The sequence below is a fragment of the Dermochelys coriacea genome, chromosome 4, assembly GCF_009764565.3.
Source record: "Dermochelys coriacea isolate rDerCor1 chromosome 4, rDerCor1.pri.v4, whole genome shotgun sequence".
Lineage (NCBI taxonomy): Eukaryota > Metazoa > Chordata > Testudines > Dermochelyidae > Dermochelys > Dermochelys coriacea.
The window spans coordinates 100,537,581-100,553,184 of NC_050071.1; the positions used below are offsets into that span (position 1 = coordinate 100,537,581).

The 15,604-nt window shown below is 45.1% G+C and overlaps 1 protein-coding gene across 4 annotated transcripts in view; it reads right to left on the minus strand.

The window, feature by feature from the left end:
* Positions 1-15,604, minus strand: part of WDR19 (WD repeat domain 19) — a 111,374-nt gene that overhangs the window by 59,649 nt on the left and 36,121 nt on the right. For all 4 annotated transcript variants that reach the window (XM_038401074.2, XM_038401073.2, XM_038401078.2 and 1 more), the window contains exons 10-14: positions 5,053-5,123; positions 2,546-2,718; positions 2,341-2,455; positions 1,390-1,496; positions 796-918 (exon numbers count right to left, since the gene is read on the minus strand). In XM_038401074.2, the coding sequence (XP_038257002.1) occupies positions 796-918; positions 1,390-1,496; positions 2,341-2,455; positions 2,546-2,718; positions 5,053-5,123 (589 nt within the window). The remainder of the gene's footprint in view (positions 1-795; positions 919-1,389; positions 1,497-2,340; positions 2,456-2,545; positions 2,719-5,052; positions 5,124-15,604) is intronic.

Sequence of the window (15,604 nt, forward strand, 5' to 3'; positions counted from 1 at the left end):
GGGTAACACATCGTGAAGACACACTCCTAAAGCAATGTCTACAAGAAACTCTCTCATTAATAGTGCAAGGTTGAGGGGCAACTCTAGATATACAGACAATTTATAAACAAAGCCAAACAAACTAAAAACCATTTAATAGATTAGGATGTGGCTAATCATTACTGTGGTAACATAAGAACATAACAAAGGTCCATCTAGCCCAGTATCCTGTCTTCTGACAGTGGCCAATGCCAGGTGCCCCAGAGGGCACCCGTTAATCCCTCCACTCTGTGTATCTTTTTAGACTGTGAGCTGTTGGAGGCAGAAGCTGTGCCTTTATGTTTGTAAAGGGGATAACATGTGGTGGATGATACTCCTGTGCAGTTGTCACATAATAGTCCCTCATAATCTAGGTTATCTTTTTCCTGCAAGTCTGTACGGCTCCTAGCAAAATGGAGACCTAATCCTTGATATATACCCCTGGGCACCAGTGTAATAATAATAAATTCAATAGCAGTTTTGCCAATGACTTCAATGAAAGCAGGACTTGGCCTTAAGCTACAAAGCTGAGCATCAACCAAAACCAACGGAATCACTGTAATGTGCCAGTGCAACTGCATCACACACAGGCCTAAATAATTAAGGAAGCTGGCTAAAATTTTGTCTCCGTTTGCCTAAAACATAGCTTGCATACAAAGTAAGTATTGGTACATTGCATAGCACTTTATGCCTATTGTATGAAGAGAAATAGTCCAAGTAATCAAAACCAGAAACTTATTGAATCTAAGAAGAATTTGAAACAAATAATATACTTACATCTGTACCATAGATGAGGAAATCACCAGTAAGAGCATGGCACAAGATTCGACATTTATCATCCACCGCTGGGAAAAGTCGAGTCTCTCGTTCTTCCAGAGCATCCAAACATTCACCTTCTATCTAAAGCATAAGGAAAAAGCAAAACTTAAATCACCACCACTAGTGAGATATTAATGAATTTTGTCTGTATGAAACGGACACTAAGGCATTACCCTAGTTGTTATAACTAGCTCAGATTTGCCCTTTCATATGTACCGCTTACAAACCACTAGCTGCTCCCATACAGAGCTTCCAAAGAAAACTTGTTAAACACCTCAAAAACTAGCACTTTCTTCTCATCCACTGCCATTTCAAGACAGAATGTACACTTCTGCAAGCCACCTGTAACTCAGTTGTTGTTCTCATGTTTGCTACTAAAATACTTTTTTGGAAGGTTTTTAACTCTTCCTCAGTTAGTTACATCTCCTCACCCAGCACCTAACTTCTACTCAGACCAATTTTGCTATCATTAGGACTCACAATTTCTTCCTCAGTCTATTGCCACCTCAGTTCAGCTGGCCTTTCAGAGTTCAAAATCTTCTGTATACTTACCATATGCAACTGGACTTTACCCTCAAAGAGTGCGGCAGCATAGTCAGAATTAAGATACATACTGGTTACTGTCCCCAGATACTCCATGTCTTTAAGCTTTTTTACACCTACAGAATTTAAGTGGAAGGGAAGAGGGAAGAAAAAAAAAAGATAAATTGTGCATGGTCCATTTTGTGTTCTTCCTACCTACCTGAATAATTCATAATAATCTAATTATTATGGGCAGGGGAGTAAAATGTGGAGAAGTAGGAAGAACTCTTGACAGAAACATGGGAGACTATGAGACAGCAGTCACATCCTTATGTTACTAAGGGTTAAAAGGGACCCTCTTTGCCCAACAAAACCTCACTAACCTATAGTTAGTCCATCTATGACTAACACTGGACTTTTTTCCCTTTAGAGTAATCTTTTTATTCATAAAAGATGTTGGATTGACAAGTACCAAGACTTAAGTCTGTTGCCTAAAAAAACAGGTATAGCACAAACTTTTCCACTCTGCCCCACCAATCCATCTAAACTTTGGGTAGAACACCGTTAGGAATTTGAGAATAGTTTAGCCTCGGCCTCTCTTCTAGGACTGCCAATATCAACTGAGACCATCAACTAATTTTACATAAGCCAAACAACCTTCATTTGGAAGTGACTTTCAGGCAGCATGAGCTGCGTTTGACCTGATGACATAAAGAATAAAAGGCTTCATCATATCCTGGGAACCCTGAATTTTGGTTCTAATTGCCTCCACAATGTCTTGTTTGTACCAATCCAAATTCTGGAAATCCAATGTGCAGTCCTGAATTTTGGTGTCCCATGAGATTATACAATAACAACACCTTGCACTAAGTAGAATATTAGAAGAGTTAAACAAAACACCTGTTTTATAAAATGGACTTATATTTTGCAGATAATGGTTGATATGATACTTTAAAATAAGAGAACTACAGTCATACTTACTATTCTCTCCAAGTACATAAAACCAAGCACGATTATTCATTCCTACAGCCAAATGATAAAGACCTACAGCAACAAAGTTTGGCTCCACTTCAACAGAAACTGTGACTGGTAGCTCCTATGAGAAAATCATACCAAATTTTTTCATTGTTATTACTTATTTAAAAGTTACATCTCAATTAAGTGAAAAATTAATAGGCTAGCATACTCCTTCAACATGATTGGCCACAGTAACTTCAAGAAGAGAAGTGAGGTAAGCAATCCGCGTGCCGCAAGCATCTCCAAGGATTGGAAGCTTTGTCAAGAAGACGTGAAGTGACCCTCTTTGTGTAGACACTGCCAACAACTGTCCATCATCTGTCCAAGCCAGGTGATCTAGACCTAAAATATTGACAAACTTTTACAGCAACAACAAAAATAGCTACTTGGTAGTCAGTGAAACCACAAACAATTCTATTGTTTTTAAAAAATGTGACCATGTCAAAGTTTCATTACTTAAGAATATTTTTTCTAGGGCTGTTGATTAATCGAAGTTAACTCACGCAATTAACTCAAAAAAATTAATCGCAATTAATCGCAGTTTTAATCACACTGTTAAACAATAGAATACCAATTGAAATTTATTAAATATTTTGGATGTTTTTCTATATTTTCATATATATTGTATTCTGTCTTGTAATTGAAATTAAAGTGTATATTATTCTTGATTACAAATATTTGCACTGTAAAAGATAAACAAAATAAATAGTATTTTTCAATTAACCTCATATAAAGTACTGTGTCATGAAAGTGCAACTTACAAATGTAGATTTTTTTGTTGTTACATAACTGCACACAAAAACAAAACAATGTAACACTTCAGAGCCTACAAGTCCACTCAGTTCTACTTTTTGTTTAGCCAATCACTAAGACAAACAAGCTTGTTTACATTTACAGGAAATAATGCCTCCCTCTTCTTATTTACAATGTCACCACAAAGTGAGAACAGGTATTTCCATGGCACTTTTGTAGCCAGCATTGCAAGGTATTTACGTGCCAGATATGTCCCTTCATGCTTTGGCCACCATTCCAGAGGACATGCTTCCATGCTGATGTCGCTCGTTAAAAAAATAATGTGTTTAATTAAATTTGTGACTGAACGCCTTGGGGGAGAATTGTATGTCTGCTGTTCTGTTTTACCCACATTCTGCCATGTATTTCATGTTGTAGCAGCCTTGGATGATGACCCAGCACATGTTCATTTTAAGAACACTTTCACAGCAGATTTGACGAAATGCAAAGAAGGTACCAAAGTAAGATTTGTAAGGATAGATACAGCACTCAACCCAAGGATTAAGAATCTGAAGTGCCTTCCAAAATCTGAGAGGGACAGGGTGTTTCAATGCTTTCAGATGTCTTAAAGGAGCAACACTCTGATGCGGAAACTACAGAACCCAAACCACCAAAAAAGAAAAATCAACCTTCTGCTGGTGGCATCTGACTCGGATGATGAAAATGAACACGTCGGTCTGCTCTGCCTTGGATCGTTATCGAGCAGAACCAGTCATCAGCATGAACGCATGTCTTCTGGAATGGTGGCTGAAGCATGAAGGGACATATGAATCTTTAGCACATCTGGAATGTAAATATCTTGCGATGCCGGCTACAACAATGCCATGCAAATGCCTGTTCTCACTTTCAGGGGACATTGTAAACAAGGCATGAGTAGCATTATCTCCTGCAAATTATAACCAAACTTGTTCGTCTGAGCGATTGGCTGAAGTAGGACTAAGTGGACCTGTAGATTCTAAAGTTTTACATTGTTTTAATTTTGAATCCAGTTATTTTTTGTACATAAATCTACATTTGTAAGTTCAACTTTCATGATAAAAGGGATTGCACTACTGTATTTCTATGAGGTGAATTGAAATACTATCTCTTTTGTTTTTTACAGTGCAAATATTTGTAATAAAAATAATATAAAATGAGTACTGTACCCTTTGTATTGTGTTGTAATTGAAATCAATATATTTGAAAATGTAGAAAACATCCAAAAATATTTAAATAAATGGGACTCTATTATTGTTCAACAGTGTGATTAATTGCACGATTAATTTTTTTAATTGCGATTAATTTTTTAATTGCTTGAGAGCCCTAATTTTTTCACACCCTTTGTACTTAAGTATAAAAACCTATGTAGAATGGAACAGAAATAGTTTATCATCACAGACCATAACCCGCTAATTTGGTCTTAGTTTCAGAGTGAATTGTATCGAAATTCACAATAAATGAATCCAATATTGAAATAGGAGGCAACGGTGGGAGGGACTCCTACTCCAGAGATATACATAATCTTAACAGAAGAACATGCCTCTCAGAAAAGCAAAACGGGAAAAAGTAAACACACTATTATTTTAGTAATTTGAATATACTATGTTACGGATTCAAAAATACTGGACAATCAACTGTTTTGAAAAACAAGTTCTATGTGTTTTATTAAAAAAAACCCCAAACCGCCACCCCCGAAAGCTATGTTAAATACCCAGTTTGGCAAATAGACCATCTCATAATACATACACATTGGAAAGGAGGGAGTTAACAATAGTGTATATTTAGACAGCTTTTCAATAAATATTCTTCTCTGTACTTTCCCCCCTGTAAACATATTAATGTAAACAAAATTCTGTTTTACATGATTTGGCAAAATATCTATCAGCTTTGGAAACTTTATCATACCTTTATTTTCATCATCCAGGTTTATTATAGCATACATTTCTTTCAGTTCTGACAGGTCATGAATCTTAATGCTAAAACAAAATATAAACAGTCACTACCTTTACTAGAACTATCATCCTAACCATCATGAACTGAAAATAGTTAATGAAGAGAGAGAAGCTCATTATGGAGAAAAAAAATATTAAAGGGAGAATGCCAAGTGCTTTAGGTTCCCCAAATATGTAGTTTTTGAAAAACAGACACTGTCAACCTAGACCAGGGATGGGCAAACTTTTTGGCCAGAGGGACACATCAGGATTGCAAACTATATGGAGGGCCGGATAGGGAAGGCTGTGCCTCCACAAACAGCTTGGCCCCCGCCCCCATCCATCTCCTCCCACTTCCCGCACCCTGACTGCCCCCCCGAATCTCCGAACCAATCCAACCCCCCAGCTCCTTGTCCCCTGACTGCCCACCCACCCACCCGGGGCCCCACCCCTTATCTAACCCCCCCGTTCCCCATTCCGACCGCCCCCCAAACCTCTGCCCCATCCAACCGCTCCCTGTCCCCTGACTGCCCCCCACAGAACTCCTGACCCATCTGACCCCCCCTACTCCAACTGCCCCAACCCCATATTCACACCCCAACCCCCTGACAGACCTTCCGGGACTTCCATGCCTATCCAGCACCCCCGTTCCCCGATTACCCCCACCCAGAACCTCTGCCCCATCCAACTGCCCCTATCTGCCCCCCGGCACCCTCTGCTCCCCGCCCCCTTACCATGCTGGAGCCAACCATGCTGCCCCATTGCCCTGCAGGAGCAGCGGGCCAGAGCGCTGGCAGCGCGGTGCACTGAGGCTGTGGGGGAGGGGGAACAGCAGGGGAGGGGTCAGGGGCTAGCCTCTCCGGCCGGGAGCTCAGGGGCTGGGCAGGATGGTCCCACGGGCCGGATGTGGCCCGCGGGCCATAGTTTGCCCACCTCTGACCTAGATGTTATATACTTTAGTATTTATAGGAAGCCAAGTAAAAATTAATTTAGAGAAATATTAAACTGAAATCATTTCCCAAATCAAATCATAGAATCATAGAATCATAGAATATCAGGGTTGGAAGGGACCCCAGAAGGTCATCTAGTCCAACCCCCTGCTCAAAGCAGGACCAAGTCCCAGTTAAATCATCCCAGCCAGGGCTTTGTCAAGCCTGACCTTAAAAACCTCTAAGGAAGGAGATTCTACCACCTCCCTAGGTAACGCATTCCAGTGTTTCACCACCCTCTTAGTGAAAAAGTTTTTCCTAATATCCAATCTAAACCTCCCCCATTGCAACTTGAGACCATTACTCCTCGTTCTGTCATCTGCTACCATTGAGAACAGTCTAGAGCCATCCTCTTTGAAACCCCCTTTCAGGTAGTTGAAAGCAGCTATCAAATCCCCCCTCATTCTTCTCTTCTGCAGACTAAACAATCCCAGCTCCCTCAGCCTCTCCTCATAAGTCATGTGCTCTAGACCCCTAATCATTTTTGTTGCCCTTCGCTGTACTCTTTCCAATTTATCCACATCCTTCTTGTAGTGTGGGGCCCAAAACTGGACACAGTACTCCAGATGAGGCCTCACCAGTGTCGAATAGAGGGGAACGATCACGTCCCTCGATCTGCTCGCTATGCCCCTACTTATACATCCCAAAATGCCATTGGCCTTCTTGGCAACAAGGGCACACTGCTGACTCATATCCAGCTTCTCGTCCACTGTCACCCCTAGGTCCTTTTCCGCAGAACTGCTGCCGAGCCATTCGGTCCCTAGTCTGTAGCGGTGCATTGGATTCTTCCATCCTAAGTGCAGGACCCTGCACTTATCCTTATTGAACCTCATTAGATTTCTTTTGGCCCAATCTTCCAATTTGTCTAGGTCCTTCTGTATCCTATCCCTCCCCTCCAGCGTATCTACCACTCCTCCCAGTTTAGTATCATCCGCAAATTTGCTGAGAGTGCAATCCACACCATCCTCCAGATCATTTATGAAGATATTGAACAAAACGGGCCCCAGGACCGACCCCTGGGGCACTCCACTTGACACCGGCTGCCAACTAGACATGGAGCCATTGATCACTACCCGTTGAGCCCGACAATCTAGCCAGCTTTCTACCCACCTTATAGTGCATTCATCCAGCCCATACTTCCTTAACTTGCTGACAAGAATGCTGTGGGAGACCGTGTCAAAAGCTTTGCTAAAGTCAAGAAACAAACAAAAATGTGTCTGACTCCTTGTATGCATTTTAGTTTCTGCACTGAATACTGAGGCTGGCTGCACAGACATCATGTTACTTATATGGATATATGATTATGATCATAGACTGCTCTTCCTGGACACTGGGAGAATGACAGACTGATCCATCCTCTCATGGGACAAATATATTGAGAAGTGGAAGAGGAGTTTTCCATTCAGGACTTCAAGGATGGGAAAAATAACACTACCCTTTCTCATGTAGCTCTGTCATGATACACTCATGCACACACACAGAAGCACCTGATGGGCTAACACTGAATCATGGACCTAAGCAACTGGTCCCTGGACCACAAACACTAACATCAGTTAAAAGTCGCTAGATTCAGAACACAGGAGCATTAAGTCTTTGTGCTGCTACTGCACTGTGGAACTTTCCTACCCTGCTGCATCACTTGCCTCAATCCTATTCTGGAGGGATTATCCCTAAATAAATTACTTTACAGTAACTGGAATCCTTCAAGATGTGCTGTCCATATATATTCTACTCTTGGTGAGCATGTACCCCATGTGGTTGAGATTGGATCTTTTTGCCAGCTGTATCTTCTGGGGCCACACATGTTCCCCAAATGTCCACATGCTCCAGGACTGAGGGCATAATGGGCAGTGTGTGCCCAACTGCCATTTAGTTCCTTTGCCACTACAGACTCTAGGTGTTATAGGATTCCACAGTAGCAGGGAAGGAGGGAGGGTTGTAGAATATATGTGGACAACATATGTCAAAGAACACCATTTACTGAAGTAACTTTTCTTTCTTCGAGTGCTTGTCTACATATATTCCACTTTTGGTGGTTCACAAGCAGTAACTTAATGTAAGGAAGTGGGTGCTTGGAGTATACTTAAAGACTGCAGCACTGTTCTGCCAAAAGAAGCATCAGATTTCAATGCTTCCACAAGGGAATGGAAGTATGAACTGTATAAGTATGAACTGAACCCCAAGTAGCTGCCCTGCAGATGTCTGAAATGGTAATAGTTTGAAAAGAAGCTGCAAAGGCTGCCTGGGCCCTAGAAGAGAAAGAGCCCTAATCTCAGCAGGAGGATATAAACTAGCTAGCTCATTACAGACCGTGATACAGCCCGACATCCATTTGGATAATCCAAGCTTATACCACTTGACCCTTCATTCTGTCAGTAAATGCTATCTTGTAGAAACTCTGAAAGATCTGGACCTTTCCAAAAAAGGTCCTACAAACATCATGGACTGCAAGCTGAGAAATCCTAGGTCCCTGGGGAGGTGCAGAAAAAGAGGTTTTACTCTGGATGGTGGTACAGAAGGGTGGTGCCTCATCTGATGAAGACCTCAGGAGTTCTAACAGGGCCATAATGGCTCTACATGGAAAAAGTCCTGGGGGCCAGGGAGAAGGGGACCAGGGCATATGTCTACTCCCATACCCCCATATAATATAGGCATGAATGAAGCCCTTGACTCGCTTTCAGAGGCATAAGGATCAACTGAGGAGGTCCTTGGTGAATATATAGGGGATCCCTCCCTGCTGTGCTGGGAATTTGATGAGACGCAAGAGCACTCTACATCTAAGGGGGAGGCTGCTGAAGCTAGTGTACTAGGTTGCAACCTGCACCACCCAGTCTGCACTGAATGACCACCAGTCATTCTGGTGAGGAAATTTAGCTCTGTGTAGCGCAATGAAGATTCTGGCTCATCAGGACATGAATATCCTTTGATACAGCATGCTTCTTCACTATGGAGAAACATGGTGCCGTAATCTCGGTGTGGGGATGGATAGCACCAGGGTGGATTGTGCTGACATGTCCAGTGCTGAAGTACTCAGTGTCGAAGGAAACAGTACCAAAGAGACCGGTATCAAAAAGAGTTGGTGCTGCAACAGTTGATGGCGGAGCACTTGGTTTTGAAGTAGCCCCTGATGCTCTGGTCTCAGAGGCAGCTAGTTTTGATTCCTGAGACGGTGCCAGAGTTTTGGTAACTTACTCCCTCAGAGTTCCAGAGGTAGTCAACTCAGACAAAGGAGTCTCTTTAGATTGGGAGTGGAAAGGGAACTTGGACCTCTTTTTACTACGAATTCCCAGCAGGGATCTGTCCCTGCTCTTTCCAAAGGAGTGATGCTCCTTTTTCTCCAAGGTTCTGGCATTTCAGTCCTACCCACATCCATAGTTGGGACAGTCTTAGAAGATGGGGCCCACAACCTAATGTAATTGGAACTCATATGGGTTGGACTGAAATCAAACCTCCCTGGGGAAAAGGGGGCTCTCCCCACCCTGGATCAGAGGCAGGCTGCATAGAGCAGTCAAATAAAAACAGCTTAAGGTGTGCCTCTCTTGCCTTCAAAGTCCTTTTAGAAAAAGGATTTGCATTTATCAGGGATATGACCCTCTCCATCTCCTGAGATAAACTTATAATGGCACCTCACAATACATAGAGGAGCAATACATAAAACCAGGCAACTTCAGATGAGACCTAAGCCTTAGTATTAGGAAGACGCTCCTGATAAAAGAGAAAATGAAAAGAAAACAAGCAAGTAAACTACCAAACCCTTGCCAACTGGCAAATTATCGTAACTAACACTAATATAGACAACAATCCACAAAAAGTTGTTGAAAATTGTGTTAACACACTAGGGAGCTATATCTCACAGATACGGGCAATGATGAACTGAGGCCTGCAAAATCCGTAATGCCTTTAGTATGTGAACATAATGACACCCACAGCATCTGAGCAGCCCAAATGGACACTGCTGCCAAAACACTCCAATCTTGAGTGCCTGGGATGTATATGTATCAACAGTGGAATATATATAGACAGGCACTCAAAGAAGAATGAGGGGGATCACATTCAGTCTCCATATCCATTCAAACCCTGGCTTTTCTGCTGAGATTGCCAGTAAGGGTTCCAATTAGTAACAAATGCTAGCCTGCTAGCCTGCAGGGGGCGGGCATTAGGGTGTCTGTGTGTTTGCGTCAGGGAAGCCTGGCTGTTTGAAAATAGCCAGAGCCTCGCGAACCAGCTGAGCGGCAGCGAACCAGCGGAGCAGCGGGGACAGCAGAGCAGCTCACAGCAGGAGTTTGCCTGGGACTGGTAAGTATCTGAGTGTGTGTGTTTGCTTGCTGAGGAAGTATCCGAGCGTGTGTTTGCTGGGAGGGCAGGGAGAGAGCCTGAGTGAGTGTCTGATTGGCTGCTAGCCTGCAGGGGGCGGGCATTAGGGTGTCTGTGTGTTTGCGTCAGGGAAGCCTGGCTGTTTGAAAATAGCCAGAGCCTCGCGAACCAGCTGAGCGGCAGCGAACCAGCGGAGCAGCGGGGACAGCAGAGCAGCTCACAGCAGGAGTTTGCCTGGGACTGGTAAGTATCTGAGTGTGTGTGTTTGCTTGCTGAGGAAGTATCCGAGCGTGTGTTTGCTGGGAGGGCAGGGAGAGAGCCTGAGTGAGTGTCTGATTGGCTGCTAGCCTGCAGGGGGCGGGCATTAGGGTGTCTGTGTGTTTGCGTCAGGGAAGCCTGGCTGTTTGAAAATAGCCAGAGCCTCGCGAACCAGCTGAGCGGCAGCGAACCAGCGGAGCAGCGGGGACAGCAGAGCAGCTCACAGCAGGAGTTTGCCTGGGACTGGTAAGTATCCGAGTGTGTGTGTTTGCTTGCTGAGGAAGTATCCGAGCGTGTGTTTGCTGGGAGGGCAGGGAGAGAGCCTGAGTGAGTGTCTGATTGGCTGCTAGCCTGCAGGGGGCGGGCATTAGGGTGTCTGTGTGTTTGCGTCAGGGAAGCCTGGCTGTTTGAAAATAGCCAGAGCCTCGCGAACCAGCTGAGCAGCGGGGACAGCAGAGCAGCTCACAGCAGGAGTTTGCCTGGGAGTTCGCCTGGAGTGAGCCCAGTGAGGCTTACATCTTGCCAACGTCTCTGAGGAAGCTCATAGTAGGTAGGTGATATGGAAGGGGGGGGTTCAGCTATTGTGACCTGCACTGGATGTGCCATGTTTGTCTTTCTTCCACAGGACAGAAGCGACTTTGTCTGTACAAAGTGCAAGCTGGTCTCCATATTGGAAGAGAAGATTGAAGGTCTGGAGCAACAGGTAACGACCCTGCGTTGTATACGAGAGACTGAGGATTTTCTGGACCAAACTCAGGATAGCCTTCTAGGGGCACAAAGCTCTAAAGATATAGAGCAGGTTGCACAGAGGAGCCAAGAGGCCAGTGAAGAAGCTTGGCAACATGTGACCTCCAGAGGAGGTAAGCGGAATGTCCGGGTTCCAGTAACACAGACACAGGTAACTAACCGCTTTCATGTTCTCTCCACAGGTACCATTGCGGAGAGTGGACCAGATGATATGTCTGGGGGGAGAAAGCAGAAGGAGACCCCGCTGGTTGGGAGGCATGAGATGCGATGTCCTGAGGTTGGGGGTTCCACGACCACCACTCCCAAGAGGAGAAGGCGGGTGGTGGTGGTCGGGGACTCTCTCCTCCGGGGGACTGAGTCATCTATCTGCCGCCCTGACCGGGAAAACCGAGAAGTCTGCTGCTTGCCAGGGGCTAAGATTCGTGATGTGACGGAGAGACTGCCGAGACTCATCAAGCCCTCGGATCGCTACCCCTTCCTGCTTCTCCACGTGGGCACCAATGATACTGCCAAGAATGACCTTGAGCGGATCACTGCGGACTACGTGGCTCTGGGAAGAAGGATAAAGGAGTTGGAGGCGCAAGTGGTGTTCTCGTCCATCCTCCCCGTGGAAGGAAAAGGCCTGGGTAGGGACCGTCGAATCGTGGAGGTCAACGAATGGCTACGCAGGTGGTGTCGGAGAGAAGGCTTTGGATTCTTTGACCATGGGATGGTGTTCCATGAAGGAGGAGTGCTGGGCAGAGACGGGCTCCATCTTACGAAGAGAGGGAAGAACATCTTTGCCAGCAGGCTGGCTAACCTAGTGAGGAGGGCTTTAAACTAGGTTCACCGGGGGAAGGAGACCAAAGCCCTGAGGTAAGTGGGAAAGCGGGATACCGGGAGGAAGCACAGGCAGGAATGTCTGAGAGGGGAGGGCTCCTGCCTCATACTGGGAATGAGGGGCGATCAACAGGTTATCTCAAGTGCTTATATACAAATGCACAAAGCCTTGGAAACAAGCAGGGAGAACTGGAGGTCCTGGTGATGTCAAGGAATTATGACGTGATTGGAATAACAGAGACTTGGTGGGATAACTCACATGACTGGAGTACAGTCATGGATGGTTATAAACTGTTCAGGAAGGACAGGCAGGGCAGAAAAGGTGGGGGAGTAGCACTGTATGTAAGGGAGCAGTATGACTGCTCAGAGCTCCGGTACGAAACTGTGGAAAAACCTGAGTGTCTCTGGATTAAGTTTAGAAGTGTGTGCAACAAGAGTGATGTCATGGTGGGAGTCTGCTATAGACCACCGGACCAGGGGGATGAGGTGGATGAGGCTTTCTTCCGGCAACTCACGGAAGCTACTAGATCGCATGCCCTGATTCTCATGGGTGACTTTAATTTTCCTGATATCTGCTGGGAGAGCAATACAGCGGTGCATAGACAATCCAGGAAGTTTTTGGAAAGCGTAGGGGACAATTTCCTGGTGCAAGTGCTAGGGGAGCCAACTAGGGGGAGCGCTTTTCTTGACCTGCTGCTCACAAACCGGGTAGAATTAGTGGGGGAAGCAAAAGTGGATGGGAATCTGGGAGGCAGTGACCATGAGTTGGTTGAGTTCAGGATCCTGACGCAGGGAAGAAAGGTAAGCAGCAGGATACGGACCCTGGACTTCAGGAAAGCAGACTTTGACTCCCTCAGGGAACAGATGGCCAGGATCCCCTGGGGGACTAACATGAAAGGGAAGGGAGTCCAGGAGAGCTGGCTGTATTTCAAGGAATCCCTGTTGAGGTTACAGGGACAAACCATCCCGATGAGTCGAAAGAATAGTAAATATGGCAGGCGACCAGCTTGGCTTAATGGTGAAATCCTAGCGGATCTTAAACATAAAAAAGAAGCTTACAAGAAGTGGAAGGTTGGACATATGACCAGGGAAGAGTATAAAAATATTGCTCGGGCATGTAGGAAAGATATCAGGAGGGCCAAATCGCACCTGGAGCTGCAGCTAGCAAGAGATGTCAAGAGTAACAAGAAGGGTTTCTTCAGGTATGTTGGCAACAAGAAGAAAGCCAAGGAAAGTGTGGGCCCCTTACTGAATGAGGGAGGCAAGCTAGTGACAGAGGATGTGGAAAAAGCTAATGTACTCAATGCTTTTTTTGCCTCTGTTTTCACTAACAAGGTCAGCTCCCAGACAGCTGTGCTGGGCAACACAAAATGGGGAAGAGATGGCCAGCCCTCTGTAGAGATAGAGGTGGTTAGGGACTATTTAGAAAAGCTGGACGTGCACAAGTCCATGGGGCCGGACGAATTGCATCCGAGAGTGCTGAAGGAATTGGCGGCTGTGATTGCAGAGCCCTTGGCCATTATCTTTGAAAACTCGTGGCGAACGGGGGAAGTCCCGGATGACTGGAAAAAGGCTAATGTAGTGCCCATCTTTAAAAAAGGGAAGAAGGAGGATCCTGGGAACTACAGGCCGGTCAGCCTCACCTCAGTCCCTGGAAAAATCATGGAGCAGGTCCTCAAAGAATCAATCCTGAAGCACTTAGAGGAGAGGAAAGTGATCAGGAACAGTCAGCATGGATTCACCAAGGGAAGGTCATGCCTGACTAATCTAATCGCCTTTTATGATGAGATTACTGGTTCTGTGGATGAAGGGAAAGCAGTGGATGTATTGTTTCTTGACTTTAGCAAAGCTTTTGACACGGTCTCCCACAGCATTCTTGTCAGCAAGTTAAGGAAGTATGGGCTGGATGAATGCACTATAAGGTGGGTAGAAAGCTGGCTAGATTGTCGGGCTCAACGGGTAGTGATCAATGGCTCCATGTCTAGTTGGCAGCCGGTGTCAAGTGGAGTGCCCCAGGGGTCGGTCCTGGGGCCCGTTTTGTTCAATATCTTCATAAATGATCTGGAGGATGGTGTGGATTGCACTCTCAGCAAATTTGCGGATGATACTAAACTGGGAGGAGTGGTAGATACGCTGGAGGGGAGGGATAGGATACAGAAGGACCTAGACAAATTGGAGGATTGGGCCAAAAGAAATCTAATGAGGTTCAATAAGGATAAGTGCAGGGTCCTGCACTTAGGATGGAAGAATCCAATGCACCGCTACAGACTAGGGACCGAATGGCTCGGCAGCAGTTCTGCGGAAAAGGACCTAGGGGTGACAGTGGACGAGAAGCTGGATATGAGTCAGCAGTGTGCCCTTGTTGCCAAGAAGGCCAATGGCATTTTGGGATGTATAAGTAGGGGCATAGCGAGCAGATCGAGGGACGTGATCGTTCCCCTCTATTCGACACTGGTGAGGCCTCATCTGGAGTACTGTGTCCAGTTTTGGGCCCCACACTACAGGAAGGATGTGGATAAATTGGAAAGAGTACAACGAAGGGCAACGAAAATGATTAGGGGTCTAGAGCACATGACTTATGAGGAGAGGCTGAGGGAGCTGGGATTGTTTAGTCTGCAGAAGAGAAGAATGAGGGGGGGATTTGATAGCTGCTTTCAACTACCTGAAAGGGGGTTTCAAAGAGGATGGCTCTAGACTGTTCTCAATGGTAGCAGATGACAGAACGAGGAGTAATGGTCTCAAGTTGCAATGGGGGAGGTTTAGATTGGATATTAGGAAAAACTTTTTCACTAAGAGGGTGGTGAAACACTGGAATGCGTTACCTAGGGAGGTGGTAGAATCTCCTTCCTTAGAGGTTTTTAAGGTCAGGCTTGACAAAGCCCTGGCTGGGATGATTTAACTGGGACTTGGTCCTGCTTTGAGCAGGGGGTTGGACTAGATGACCTTCTGGGGTCCCTTCCAACCCTGATATTCTATGATTCTATGATTCTATGAAATGTAGTGGTAGTTTTGGTGAGTCACCCTCACCTACTAGAGACTGGACTCATTTTAACTAAGCTACTGAATAATCACCATGTGGAAACAACTGAATATGAAAGTGGGATGGATTTAAACTAGTGATCTAAAGTTGAAAGACTTAAGAGCTTAGTATTTAGCTCTTTATACCCTCTGATGGTGGATGCAATAGTGCTGTCTCTTTGGATTCCAACTGCTGTGCCCTTCAGTTCTTGCATAATGTGAGTAGTGCATAATGCATTACCACTCTGGTTTCAAGACATTGATCAAGGAAGTGCTCTCTGCCAAAGATGGATATCCTTGTGCCACCTGAATGGCAGGTCTAGTTTTATTATTTGCTTTATAGTAGCCATTGCTGAGGCTCCAACAATCATTAGCTTAGTT